Here is a 15,156-nt window from a genome sequence, read left to right on the forward strand (position 1 = left end):
GAAACAGGTTTAGGGCTTCGTATATATACCCAAAATATTTGCTTCATAAAAAAAAAGGCGAGGATAAGAATAAAATTTGTGCGATGCATTTTTTTATATGGAATTTGTTATGTTAAATTGCAATCGTAAAAGTGTAGAAAATATTTGTTTCAAAAAAAAAAAAGGAGGATACGAATGAAATTTGTTAGGTTAATTTTTATTTTTTTTGAAAGGGAAATTTGTTAGGTTAATTAATAAATAAGGATTCGGATGGCCAAAACTATAGGAAAACAAATTTCGGATTTAAGTGAATTGATAACAAATTTCGGATATGACCAAAATTATAATTAGAGATAAATATGAAATAGTTGTTTCGGAAAATAGAAGAGATAAATACGAAATAGTTGTTTCAGAAAATAGAAGAGATAAATATAATATGATCAATGGCTAAAATTGAATGGCGCCTAAATGCGCAAGATCCAATGGCTTAGAAAAGTGGATGAAAAAATGGGGGGAAAAAATTAGGTTTAGGGTTAGCTTTACGGGTTAAGCTTTAGTAAATACTCCCTCCGTTTCAAAATGAGTGTCGCTTTAGCCAAAAAAATTTGTTTCAAAATGAGTGTCGCTTTCAGTTTCCAATGCAATAATAACTTTTTCTTTTCAATTGTACCCTCCAATTAATACTCTGCACACAACTTCCAAAGTATTACTTTTAAAACTAACCAATAGTTAATAAGGATAATTTGGTAAAATAACCATTCTCTTTCTCTTAATCATTGCATTTCTTAATATGTGTGTAAACACCAAAAACGACACTCATTTTGAAACGGAGGGAGTAAGAGATATAGACATCCGTGAAAACTTCTAAAACTAATTTTTAGTTTTTAAAGAATGGCTACCGTTGAGTTGTCACACATGCAAACGCTCATCAAAAGCAAGTACCTTGCTAGTATTTTTCTTTAATTTTTCTCAAAAAAATCAATCAGAAAACAATGCTTCTTCAGCTTTAAAAAGTTACATACATACAATACAATACAAATTACAAGGCAAAACTTTTTGCTAATATTCATTGTGATTGAATGTAAGCAATGCTGCTCACCATCTACGTTGAAAAAATTGAACAAACTCAGCCAGCGTTTACAACCTTGAAGTTAAAACATCGAATGTAAGCAATGCTGCTCACCATCCTACTTCTAGGATTAAGATGCACTCTGCACACAAAAAACATTACCTTTTCAACGTTAGGTATTAGGCCTCTTATTGTTGTCGTCCTATTACATTAAGAATGCGAAGAACAAATTAGCAAACACAGTTAATAAGACCTGTCTGTAACCTGTGTTTCAAAGGATAATGTGTCGAGGATAATAAACAGACAGGTAACTAGAAATCTACATCAAGCATTTCGTGCAAAAAGTTTGATGACAGAAAGAAAAAAAAATATATATAATAGTAAATTGAAAAGGTGAGCAGGAAGGTATAAAGTTCTGTTTAGAGGGAGTGATTTTTGTCTTTATTTCTTACATTCATTTTTAATTACAAAAGTTTGTTTTCATTTCACCTCCTGTTTCCAATAGTTTGTATAAAAAATTGTGAAATCAACTTTCCTATTATTTTCACGATTTCCTATACAAAATAGGAAATGCAGTGAAAACAGAATGATATTTTTAATAATTAAATGTGAAAATAGAACATGTTTTCTCAAACTAAACCTTAAAAAAATATATACTTGCTAGTTGCTGACTTGCTGCTACTGTAATTCAACAATTGAGCATAAAACAAAGGAATTTTCAAAGAAAATCAATAGCTTGATTTTTTACAAGATAAAAAAAAAATACATTGTGCGATGATATTGCGACAAATAAATACTCAATAATCATCGTATTCAGATAATAAGTAAAATCACCAAAGATAGTTACATTCACTACATTCTCTAAAGCAATCATGTATGGAGTACTGGATATAAGCACAAGGTGATAACTTTCTATACGAAGGAAAATATGATCAGTGAGATAGAAGTTAGGGCTTGCAAACCTCGTCAATAGTTTTCCATAATATTTCTGAAGAGTTCTTTTGGTGCTGCAAATGCAAAACAAAATCAAAGAAGTAACATAAGATGCTATAACTATTCAATCAAATAAAGTACAAACCACTGAAACAGGGACAACGAAATCAGGGCCAAAAAGTCCATGGCATAGTCTATCAGCTTACCTGGCAATCCAGTATAATGCTCATATTGTCGATATGCTTGTCCAATAAACATCTCCAGTCCTGTTACAATAGTGGCTCCAGATTCTTCTGCTTCTTTCAAGAGTCTAGTCATTTTTGGCGTGTAGACAGCATCAAAAACCAACGAGTAAAATTTCAATGCATGCTGCAAAAAACAAAGAAGTGATTAGTTCCCTGAAGGTCAACTTACTCTCATCTCAAAGTAAGATATTCTGTGCCCTAATAAAAACAATATTTGACAGTAACATCCATCTAGAATAGAAACGCCACAGGCCAAACATAAATATGTGGTAGAAGTGCTTTTGTTTGGGTCACCGCTCCACTTCCACTTAAAGAATGAGTATTTTGATGGCCAAGTTTATGGCATTTTGTTCAAGTAAAATTCAACTTTACCAAATAAATACACAATCATAGTGAGCATAAATATTTCAAACCAAAAGGTACAAGTCATTACAACATCATAAACTATAACGATTCCCAACCAAAATTCTGCTAAGGAAATGGGAATAACCATATAATTTAATCTGTAAGCACGACCACTCTAAAATATTCTTACATATGCATCCAGCAATTGCATCTCATCATAGATACTTGTGAAGATATTCTAGGAACCAACTTAACACGGTGGCGTCATGATGTGATTTTATTGGAACCAACATAGCATATTGTGATATTAATTTATTTTAGTAAAATCAGCTAATGAAAAATACATTTTCAAAACAAATAATTATGTTTTATTTGAATAGAAATCCAATCTTCACTAGAAAAATCAACGTAGATGTGATGCTCATTAACATGTCAAACTCAAAAGTTCCACTAACAATAATAGCACAAGGCCCTAATTGGTTTAGTACAGCCATATAAATAGCATACCTTTGAAACAGGTGTTTCATCAACTTTTGGTTGCATTCCGATTGAAGTTGTGTTTGCTAGAATCATACCATCCTCTGGATGGTAATTATCTAAATCACTGAGGGTTAGAGCATCTCCACCGATTACATCAGCAAGTTCTCTGGCACGATCTATATATAAACAATACACATAGTGCATCAACAAATATGTTTGACAAGGAGAGCGGAATCAATTGCCAAAATTGTTTGTCGGAAAAGCCATATGGTGAATGCAACGCTGATTGAAGCGGCAAGCAACACACAATATTGCAAAACTTGTGTAAATATTTTGAATCCATGTGACAATGAACTGAATAAACAAATGTGCTAACATGAGTTTGGAATACAAAATATAGTAAATGCCGAAACCTTTTCTTATTTAAGAGAGGAATGTTAATAAGCAAAAGGATGGTAATGCATACAGGGGGAAGCAAAAGATGAAACATGAACAGGTAAGACAATAATATCTACAGAATGCAAGTTGATATCTAGAGACACGAGAAGAAATAGAACCCAAGAAAGCATCTCATGAAGATAACTACCATCCATTTAATAAAATTAAAAGAATTCATCTTATCATCATCTATCTCCAACATATGATATTTTGAAACAAGATCCTGGAATAACCTTTTGCAATTCAACTTCTTTTAACTCTGGGGAGGAAAATACTTATAATGAAGCTTACCATAGGTGCGGTTTGCAATCACAATCCTTGCTCCTTTCTCTTTTGCACCATAAGCAAGTGCCTTCCCAGCACCACCGGCCCCAATAACAACAAACAGCTTACCAGCTAATGGCGAAACAGCTGTGCCACTATCATTATGTGTACCTGCCAAGAAACAATTGATGTACACAACAACATCTCAGGAGACGAGTTACCTACAACAGTAAGTATAAATTTTCAGCCACTAGATACAACAACTACCTCGTAGCCCATCCTCAATAGCAGAAATAGCACCAACATAATCTGTGTTATAGCCAATCAACTTCCCATCTGTTGGTCTTCTTACAACACAGTTTACAGCTCCTATTGACTGTGTAACCAATTCGAAGAATTATGAAAGAAAATAAAAACTCTTCTCAATACAGATCCAACATTATTGAACATACATTGTGACATAATGTAAATTAATAACCAAATACCTTAGCCACTGGATCAACCTCGTCACAACACTTAAGGGCTGCCTCCTTGTGAGGAATGGTAACGCTGAAATACATTATTAAAGATCAAACTCTAGTTGTGTGAGAGGTTTAACTATCCAACACAAAACAAAAACGATTGAACTAGAATGATGTACTAGAGATCTGAACAGTGAAAAAGGAGATAATGTGCAACAAAGGAAAGAAAGACAAGAGTTTAAAAGGATAATAGGATGATATTCATAAAAGCAGGAAAAAAAATAGAGCTCCTTGGGCATTTAAGCAAGGGTTTGATTGTATTAGATCAATCAAATACACGATTACATAACCGCTTAATGTTTCTTGTACACCTTTAGGGCTCAGATCCCTTGATTTCAAAAGACTATGAATCTACAAATGTTTCGTGAACTCTTATACTTGTAATTGTTTTAGTTAAAAATACACCAAATAAATTATAGCGATATCATATATATAACTGTTAGGAGTTAGAACAGGGAGAATAAGTTAGGAAGTTAATTTGGTTGTTTTTCTTTTAAGTTAGTTGCTTGTGATCCTTTGTATGTTTCTCTTGTAGAGGAAGTCTATAAATAAAGACTTCCATTCCCTTGGAAATCATCATTGGCATATCCTTTTTTTTTAAAAACTCGGATCTTTGGCATATCTTAGTTTTGAATTTTGATTGGTTGGTGTAGGAGAGCTTGCTCTCTTTTTATTTCCTATTTTTTAATAAAAGTGTTTTTCCCTTGGAATCCAATTCTTGGGTTCCTAACAATAACTGAGTGCATAACAAATGTATCATAAAACATGTATACCAACTACAATCGATGCCTAGCAGGAAATATTAAAGATTCAATAACCTTAACAAGTCATGTTTGTAAGCTAACATGAAACAAGCCTTAGAAATTGCAGACTTCAAATCAAACTAACCATAAAATTACTAGGAAAAAAAAGGCCTACCAAGATTATGTATTCTTTTGGAATTACCTCGACAGCACTTCCTATGTTTTGAAATATTGTGAAGTAGCAAGTATCCTAAACACTTAGTAGACCAACATTTCAATAACCCAAGCCACAAATGGATATGCAGTAGATTAATAGCTTACTCTCCACACATAGCTCATTAGCAAACCCAAATAAGATTTGTAGCATAACATGCAATGAGAATTTAGCATGTATTACCATAATACCATTTACCATAACATAACCATACAAGACATGCAAGAAATGCCAAAAATTAGAATACATAATTCAAACAATCTTCATAAGGAGTTCGAACCTGAATCCCACAAAATCTGTTGATGAGTAAGTCCTTAAAAAATTGGCAAGATCATCCACCAATAAAAATACATAAACTCCATCAAAACCAATTGTCTTGAAGGCTTCATTGAACAATATGGGTGATTTACTGTGACTGACAGGCTTTCCAACAATCCCATATACTTTTGTATCAGGTCCAAGTTGTCTGAAATTGTATAGATGCAACAGATCCTTAAGTGTAGGTTGACCTGGAGCTGAAACTACCCCTGACTCGAGTGTACCAAAAGTAAGATACCCACCAAATTTTGCACAAAGTATACGTGAAATTAATCCCCTGTCGCCCATAACAAGTCCAATGAATGGAACCTGGAATTTCCAACAATAGTTATGTTAAAATTATTTTTTGTCACAAAACACCCCTTAATGCAGTAATCGTAAATTTAAGCATTACCAGACAAATATAATCAGCTATAGTAATGCTGTTTGAAGGGAATGAGTGTATGAGACTTGAAATTGGCAACATAATATTTTAAGCATTAATATATGAGACATTCATACAATCCAAACCTATTGCAGATTTTTATTTGACATGTAACGGCGAAATACATCATGAATTCATCCTAGCACCATCAGCATATTGCTTTAAATGGTACAGGCAAAAAGTTTATTAAAATTTGCATTTGCTTACATTGCATTGGTCCCTTTATCTTCATATATACACATTTCGATAACAATTATTTTGACCTCTCTTCCTCAACTTAGCTGTCTATCAATCAGAAAGAAATTAAGTTCCTAACCAACCTTGAAGTACTTTTACCATTAAGATCGTGCAATATTTTGAACACACAAATGTATAAGGTCCACAGCACACCGTAAAATATAAGGGAGAATATGTATGCGATCAACATTTTATTAAAAATTTCCACTATCAAACATACGTGTCTTACTTGAGAATGCACCATAATTTGAAACATCCGCGCCACATCAGTGATCTCCACGGCAGTCGTTGCAATCTTTACTATGTCTGCCCCAGTTGCTTGTATTCTTGCAACAAGGTTGCCAAGATCGTCAACTGACGGAGTTTGCTGATAATTGTGAGATGAAACAATGACCTTGGTTTTATTGTATGTCTTCCCGCGTATAGAGTCATAGAACTGATGAGCAACCTTTGGAGATATGGCAGGAACAGGAAATGTTGCACTAAGTTTAGAATTCAGACATCAGATAGCAAATAATATGATGACAGTATCCAGCTTTATCAAATGACAGCTAAAACTTTTTAAACAATCATAAATCGTTAAATATCCGCAACCTTTAATTTCTAGACAAGTTACAGGCATTCAACCAGCAGATGAGTTCCTAAAGAAATGCCCAATGCCAAATCGGAAAATCCTATAGCATGGTGCAAAGATTGAAATTTTACCATAAATCGTGATAAAATAGCAAAAAGGCGTGTTTGGATGTATATATTTTAGTATCATATCAACAGAACCGAGTAAGCTTATATAAATGGTCATGTTAATAAGCACTTATATTAATAATGAAGATGTTATTTGATTGGAAAATCAACAAACCTTAAGTTCAACGTCAATGTAATCAGCTTCTAATTCCATGGCTAACCGTAATGCATCCAAGCGTTGATTTTCATCACCTTCATACATACCACCTTCCCATTTTGGCCTAAGAAATAGTTAAAACATTTTCATCATCATTCAATTCAAATTATGACATCAGTTGATGAACAAAAAAGCGAGCAAATGAAACCTGTAAGTGAACAAGAAGGGCAAGGAATGATGATGCTGCATAAAAGTATTAAGATCTTGAGAGGGGTTGAAATTTTTTAGAGAATCTAATCGAATTTCGACAAGGTCAGCTCCATTAAGTTTAGCTTTTTGTATATCAGCTATCATTTTATCCATGGTTTCGCCCATTATAGGGACGCAGATTAACGTTGCATTCTTCCTCATAACTGGACTAAAAAATAAAAAAGACAATTGGATATTAATTAAGAGAATTGAACTGAATTGAATGAAGCATATGATATGATATAAATAAAAATGAAAATGAGTTAGTTAGTTACCGGTGGTAGGTGCTGGCTGCTTTGCACTGTCTGTGTTATGTTATGAATATGGGAGTTCAAAGAAATGAAGGAGTGGTTGGATTGCGACTTGCTTTGTGGTGATGGGGGTTGGTGAGTGGGACCAAATTCAACGGCTGTGGATTTACTTTCACATTAGTCAGGTGATTATGAGCCATTCGATGCATCAAACTAACTATTCAGATTTTTTTCATAAAATAAATATGAGGAAGGTTGTTCACTTCTCCTCTTCCTCAGACTTCGCCGGAACCTGCTGTCACTAGGAACGGCGTCTACTGAACTCGCCGTGAAGCTGCGAGAGTGAGTGAGATCGGATGCGACGGGAGCGAAGAGCGTTTGTTTTCATCAACAACAAATAAATTGCTTACATTTTTCATAAAAAAAAAAAAAAAAAAAAAATCCGACAAAAACAAACTATACTCTCGTACTAATTAATTCATTTGCCGTGAGCTTAACTCAATTAGTGGTAGGGACAATCCAGCAAGGTCTGGGGTTCAAAATCCGATCACCACTAAAAAATACTAATTCATTTAAATCGATTGATACAATACAAATTTAAAATCGTTAAAAACAAATGAAGTTGCGAATAAACTCACAGCATTCATGATAATAACATAAGTGGCGGCAGAGTACCCGTGTCTACAAATATAACCATATTCAAATCTTCAGAATTCATGTCTCCAACTTTGACGACATTAAAATTAGTGATTGAATCTTCACTCGTTCAAAGCTAAGCTTTCAACCTAGCACTGGAACGGACAATCAAAAAACACACCTTATAATGAGCAAATATGTCAATTATTATCTTGTCTTTATCTTCCATTATATGTGATGCTCAAGTGCATGCAAAGTCTATTTAGCCTTTATTTAGTTAAATTAGTCTTGTATTGTTTTAAGAATGTTTATTTGAGTTTTATAAACCTTTTATATTTTCTAGTGTTGATTTGATAGCATGTCGTGTGAAGATGTTCAAAGGTATAACATTGGGAAGCATGCTAATGATGTAAGAAGCTATAGCGCTAGAAAGGAGTTTGTAGCTATAGCGTTGAAGATCTCTTAGTACGAGTCGTGCATTTGTACAACCTTGGGTCCATTATTTGCAAGTCTTAAGGACTGAGATTGCATGAGCCGGCTTTGAGGAATGTAGTACAAGGAAGAAGGAATATGTTGATTTAAAAGAGATAAGACTAACGGTCTATATGAGAAAGTATTGAAGGACACATCCTTGTGACGTAGGACGCTACATCGTTGCGACATATCAGATTTAGTTTTTATGCATTAAAGTGGACCATAACATCTCGTGCTTGGAAATAAAGATAAGAGTGTCTCAAATAGTACACCAAAAGGATAAGGTATATTCCTATGCTTAATGGTTAAGAAAAAGACCATAACATGAGAAAATACCATGAGAGCACTAAAGGATAAGAAATGATTTGTATCGTAAAGGGACAACAAGACTTCATTTGCAAGGTGTGCACGTGGTGTGTTGTGCTTAATAGAATAGAGATTGGAGGCTACTGCCTCCAATCAACCCTAGCCACCATCTTTAGAGATTCAAATCATTCTTCTTCATCTCATACCTTCATCCATTTCATCTTGAAGGCATAATAGTTAGAATCTTAGAGTTTTAGAGTCATTAGAGTAAATTGTTAAGAAAGTGTTGCAAAGAACCCACCTTCATCTTAAAAGGATTGTAATTTGTCTTATGTTAACTTTGATCTTATTTAATGATTTATGCAATTATGTTTTTATCTCTTATCTTTTCCATTTCTATTTTTGTGTTTAGGTTCATTATAAACTAACCACTTTTGTGGTTAGAGAATGATTAGGTAATAATTATGTTTGCAAATTTAGTTTGTTACAACTTTTAAAGCTTCTTTCAAACAAACTGATTTCACTCAAAAAAATTGAAAGTAAAACTTGATCTATTTTGCTTTCAATGCTATATTTCCCAGAGAGCGAGAAGGTGTAGGAATGAAACATGTTTGTTTGACATGAGTCAGTCCATATGCAACGAGAGGTGAAGATATCAACATCGACTAATTTGCACGAGTACTATATCTTGAAAGAGGCTTTAGGCGTTGTGATCCAACTAGGACTCTTGTCATGGACCAGAGGCTCAGTAAAATAACATTTCAGTCAGAAATGTTGATGATCTAACCTAGCAACGTTGTGTGTTACGGTTATGTGATTGTACTCTTATCGGTTGTCTTTATGTACTTAAATCGAAGGTTGGGTGCACAACACTTCGAGTGGCTACCAGGTTGGTAGGAAGCTATGTGAAGTTATAGCTCTTTACATCTTTCCTCGGGAAATTGTACGACTCTATAGCTTCCATCTCATAGTTGTAGCTTTCTAAATCTTGCTTAGTTGTAGCTTTCTAAATCTTGCAAACCACTTTATTTATCAAGTTAATTTCTTAACCACACCTTTTCACCTGAATCTCCAATTTCTTTTTACATGCTCTATCTACTTCTATATTTCACTACATTAATATCTTAAAACCTTGTTCTTGTAATTTGTCTTTTTGAATCTCAAATAATTAAACTTAGTATTTGAAAGTACTTAAAGTTTATCTACGACACTCCTCGTGCGATCAATACTCTACTTACTTTTTATTACATGTTGTGATAGTGTATACTTGCACTTTGTATGCATTGGAGAATAGATAACTATTTTCCCAACATCAACATCACACAAAGATGGTAAATCATAACAAACAGAGTCGTACAAAAAGACAACGAAATCACAAAAACAAACGAAATAAGATTCAAAGTATGTGAAATTACTTGTTCAACTAAAAAAGAAAAAAAATGGAAGGGATATTTTAAGTCAAAATTGACCCTAGATAACCCATCTTTCGTAGACCAAGAAGAAGAAAAATGATGACGATCAGGGTTTGAGAAGGAGAAAAACTTTTTTATTTTGTTTTAATTTTGACATTTAATTAATATTTTAATATAGTCTATTTAATCTTCAAATTACCACTCTTTCATCTATTTAATCCTTAGACTATTGAAATCAACTAAAAAAATAATTTGATTATATCACCATCCATCAATTTGGTCATTCTGGAGAGACTAAATTGAACGCGGGAGTATAGGTTAAAGACCTTTTAGTTTATTTTAATAGCTTACAAATCAAATTTATGAAATAACGATAGTTTATGGATTAACAATGTTCATCCAGATCCCCTATAAAAAAACAATTTTCATCTTGGATAAATTCCACGTATTGTATGCTATCACATTTTGATATAATGGTAACAAAAAATATTGTCAAATTTCCTAAATTTTTTTTTTCAAATTATCTTGTGTGAATAATGTGTCAAACAAAGTCAATTACCTTAGACGAAAGCAATTTTTTTTTTAGAAAAATTATATTTGTACAATCATTTTAGAATATTTTTTTAGACAAATTTTTCCATACTCCATTTATATTCTTATTTTCTTTTTCTATTGCTTTGATTTTAGATCGGTACTTATTTCCTTGTATGTCTTTGATTATCTTTTATGTTGTCGAAAAATAATTTTCAAATAACATACCTAAAAAATCTACACCGCATGGACCAAGTGTTGAAGTGGGTGTTTTTGAAACATGGGTTGTCCATGCATCAAATCAGATTCTTTAAGATAATGGATTACACATCCTAATAGTTCGGAGCAGTAAACATTCATACATTGATAGTTGCTCGATAAAGCTCCACATTAATGATTAGTATTTTAAATCATAAAACAAAAATTAAAATATGTTTTTTTTTGGATTGAGTGAATGCATGTTTTCTTTGACCGCCGCTAATAGTATGTGTATCCAAATGGTGAATAGTTTAGAAGAATTAGAGTTTGACTTTTGAGTAAAACAACTATTTTATTTACTTCGTGGTAGAACTCTAGATTACCATAGTTCTATTTTCTTTTAAATTGGAGGGTTAACACAAAAACAAATTCGGAAAGAAATCTATAATTGATTAATGTGACATATTCAATTTATTATTTAAATATAATTTTTTTTGAAGGAATTTAAATATAAATTTGTTGTCTTAATATTTTATTATTCTAATATTCTTTGATAAAAAAAGTGTTAGTATTCTTTTGTGTCGTCAAAAGAGAATGAATCGCGGACTTGGCGCTCTCTTTGTAATATATAAAAAAAAAAACTGAATGAATCAATTTTTTACATAATTACAATTCTTTTCATACAAAAATGTATTTTTTTCAAGTAAAATAAGATATCACGGTATTTGCATATTAACAGATATTACATAATTCGCTAAATATCCAACTAGTCTTAAAACTTTTACACTCCCTCTAGTCTTATATGCAAAAAGAAAAGTCGAATCAATAAAAATTGATGTATTTGACCCAAACTTTAAATTAGATATTTCAATTTTTTTTCTTTTTTTGAGAAAAAGATATTTCAATTTTTTTTTGAGAGAAAGATATTTCAATTTTTGTTGATCCGATTTTTTCATATGTATAAGACTGGATGAAGTATATAAATGATTAATAGTATCTATATCCATCCATGGATACACGCTTATAATATAGATTTGATTTAAGAGCAAGTGTTACATAGTCACAAACTTAAATAATAAACATTTGGACACACACAAAACAAAGATTTAAAAAAAAAAAAGTAATTTAATCACATCATTTAACACCGTTTAATTCTTTTCTCTTTAAATTTTGTATATCCATATGAGTGTGTTCAAACATATTTTATTTGGGTCAGTGACCAATTAAGTATTTCTCTTTGAATCAAATGATTCGCAATATAAGATGGCCAAAGTGTAGACTTGCATGAAAAAATAAAAGTTACTTTAAAAATTAATTGGTTCAAAATAGTTAGGTCAGGTTAGGTTTGAGAAAACTCTTACTTTTTGAAATATATATTCGCAATTCATAATGAAAACAAAAATTGGTGAGTTCAATAATTTTAGGTTCCAACAAAAATGGAGAATAGCCATTGTTTAATAGGGTTTTGTTTGATAATGTATAACCTTATAGAAATTAGTCGGCAGGTAAGTATAATCTGATTAAAAATTGTTTCATCTAGAAGTTAAATTTTAGCTCTACTGAACAATTCATTTTTGATGAAACTCATTAACCATCTGAGTTTAATTGCTTAGTTATATATAAGTAAAATACTCTAATATTATATTTTCACTATTAAATCAATCAATTTTATCATATCTCAAATTTAATCGCGAGTTTTATGGATTGAATAATAAAAATTAATTTAAACATAATATAAAATTTATCACACTTTTTTTATGAAGCAAACATTTATACCACTTATGCACTATAAAGTTGGTTTTAATAGAAAATTGGTTTAATAGAAAAAGAAATTGAATGATGATTAAGAATATTGACCCATTCATATCTGGCATGTATTTTTTTTATCAATAGACGAAATGATAAGAATTATTAAAAACTCGCACGCATAGATGAGTCAAGTTTGAATTTGATTACGACTTCTGGTCTTAAGATTTTGACATTTTTATCTCGAGTTAAATTTTTTAGACAATTCGCCAATTAATTTTTTTGGTGTAAATCATATATCCTCCACGCACACAACTGAGAAGACTAATGCCTCGAGCTGGACCGACCCAAATGAATGACAAACATTTCCGCTAAGATTTTAATGTTATTGCATGCTAAAAATTAAATTTAAACAGAACTTTTATTAAACTAGAAGAGACCCGTGCCATCTTATATAATTGTTCCCGACAATTGGTCGGTCGATTTAATCAAGGGAGAAAGAGCATTGAGATGCGTTTGGTTGGTTACTTATTTGGTCTTCAATTTTCAACTGCTACATACACGTCGATGCCGTAAGCAGTGCATCAAAATAATAATACGTGGGAACCCACACGCAACCTCTCTCTTTATCTTTCCCGTGCACCGTACCGCACCAGATTACTCTATATACAAAACCCATAAGAAACCAAACTCACTCTCACAACTCTCACCGTTCGATAAACGCTTTTCTGTTCTTGTATGCTCTCTCCTTCCCTCTCTATTTTTTTCTCTAATTCCGTTTAATTTTTTCATTAATCACGATTATTATTCTCCGTTTTCAATTGATTATTTGTTTATTAGCTCACGAATTTGTTCAATTTACGTTTCTTCTGATTTAGGAGATGTATTTTGATTTTTCATGTTTATTTGTTTGTCATGTTGATTCGTTTGTTTTATTCCCCTTCTGAAGCTGTTTGGTTGCTGAGAAAGTTGTAGAAAATTTCAGAAACCCTAAAATTCTGTGTTTTTTTGTTTCAGAAATTTGGAACATGTTTTTGTATTTGTTTTTTTCAATTTGAAATGCAAATCACTAAATTGTAGAAATCAAGAGTGCATAACCTAAGCTTAATTGACTTTTTTGAGTAGCTTATTGTTTATCTGATAGAAAGTTAAGATTTTTTGCAATTTTTCTTATGTTTTTGTCTTTATTTTTTGTGGTATGATTTTGAAACTGTAGCTTCATTAGTTTACTGTTCTGTTTCTATTTTTTTTTTTTTTTAATGTAACAAAACAATGATGTTAGTTCTTAGATCCCACCTTATGGTTTTGTGATCTTAGTCGTGGTTAAATTGCTAACCGTGTTGTGTGTCGTGTTGTCTTATGTTATGTTTTGTTTCAGTGAAGAAGGACCCTTCTCTTTGCGCGTGTCCCGTTCTCTTCTCCAATCCCCAACTCCACCATTACGTAGACATCTGTGAAATCTGAATAGAATAAATAACATGACGGAGGTTAAGCTCTGGAATGACAAGCGCGAGAGAGAAATGTATGACAACTTTGCTGAGCTTTATGCAATTATCAAGGCTACTGAAAGGCTTGAGAAAGCTTATGTTAGAGATATAATATCACCAAAGGAATATGAGATAGAGTGCCAGAAGCTAATTGCTCATTTCAAAACCCTAGCTTCCACCCTTAAGGACACTGTACCTAGCATTGAGAGATTTGCTGATACCTATAGGATGGAGTGCCCGGCTGCGATTAACCGTCTTGTGGTATCTGGTGTGCCTGCTACAGTGGAGCACCGGGCTACTGCAGCAGCCGGTGTGTCCACCTCGGCTGCCACTGTGGCTGAGTGTGTTCAGAATTTTATTACATCGATGGATTCCTTGAAACTTAACATGGTGGCTGTGGATCAGGTGCATCCTTTGCTCTCAGATCTTTATGGTTCACTCAATAAATTGACGATTTTGCCGCCTGATTTCGAGGGGAAAATAAAAATGAAGGATTGGATTGGAAGGTTATCAAAGATGGGTGCAGCTGATGAATTGACAGAACAACAGGCCAGACAGCTTCACTTTGATCTCGAGTCTTCTTACAATTCCTTTATGGCAGCTCTGCCCAATGCTGGCACTTGACTGATTGGCTTGTAAATTGAATCATAAATTCCTTTTTCTATATTTTTTCCTTTTGGTTGCTATTATTGTTGATTGGGAGAGGAATTTTCTATTTTGTGACAGCATTTATATATATATTTTAAAGGCTAAATGCTGGATATTTACAAATTATGGCTATGCCAATCACTGAAAGTTTAATTCTATATTGTGGATGA

General features: G+C 32.6%; 2 protein-coding genes across 5 annotated transcripts; one reads left to right on the top strand and one right to left on the bottom strand.

Annotated features, from left to right (window-relative positions):
• Positions 1–904: 904 nt before the first annotated feature.
• MEE32 (dehydroquinate dehydratase, putative / shikimate dehydrogenase) lies at positions 905–7,638 on the bottom strand. 4 transcript variants are annotated; one of them, XM_085704135.1, is made up of 12 exons: positions 7,573–7,638; positions 7,257–7,466; positions 7,067–7,172; positions 6,440–6,658; positions 5,512–5,858; positions 4,239–4,302; positions 4,021–4,129; positions 3,781–3,924; positions 3,079–3,227; positions 2,188–2,350; positions 2,011–2,055; positions 905–1,190 (listed from the first exon to the last, which is right to left on the bottom strand). In XM_085704135.1, the coding sequence occupies exons 2-11, from the start codon at positions 7,457–7,459 to the stop codon at positions 2,015–2,017; spliced, it is 1,545 nt and encodes a 514-aa protein (XP_085560261.1). In that variant the 5' UTR covers positions 7,460–7,466; positions 7,573–7,638; the 3' UTR covers positions 905–1,190; positions 2,011–2,014. The 4 variants fall into 4 exon arrangements, with proteins under 4 accessions (XP_085560261.1, XP_085560262.1, XP_085560259.1 ...); XM_085704136.1 differs by having other exon boundaries at positions 905–1,250; XM_085704133.1 differs by having other exon boundaries at positions 6,431–6,658.
• Positions 7,639–13,559: 5,921 nt separating this feature from the next.
• Positions 13,560–15,156, top strand: VPS28-1 (vacuolar protein sorting-associated protein-like protein). The gene is made up of 2 exons (XM_085704139.1): positions 13,560–13,587; positions 14,230–15,156. The coding sequence occupies exon 2, from the start codon at positions 14,330–14,332 to the stop codon at positions 14,960–14,962; it is 633 nt and encodes a 210-aa protein (XP_085560265.1). The 5' UTR covers positions 13,560–13,587; positions 14,230–14,329; the 3' UTR covers positions 14,963–15,156.

The sequence above is a fragment of the Medicago sativa genome, chromosome 4 (assembly GCF_051527215.1).
Source record: "Medicago sativa cultivar Bolivia chromosome 4, Bolivia_mono, whole genome shotgun sequence".
In the NCBI taxonomy this organism is placed as follows: Eukaryota; Viridiplantae; Streptophyta; class Magnoliopsida; order Fabales; family Fabaceae; genus Medicago; species Medicago sativa.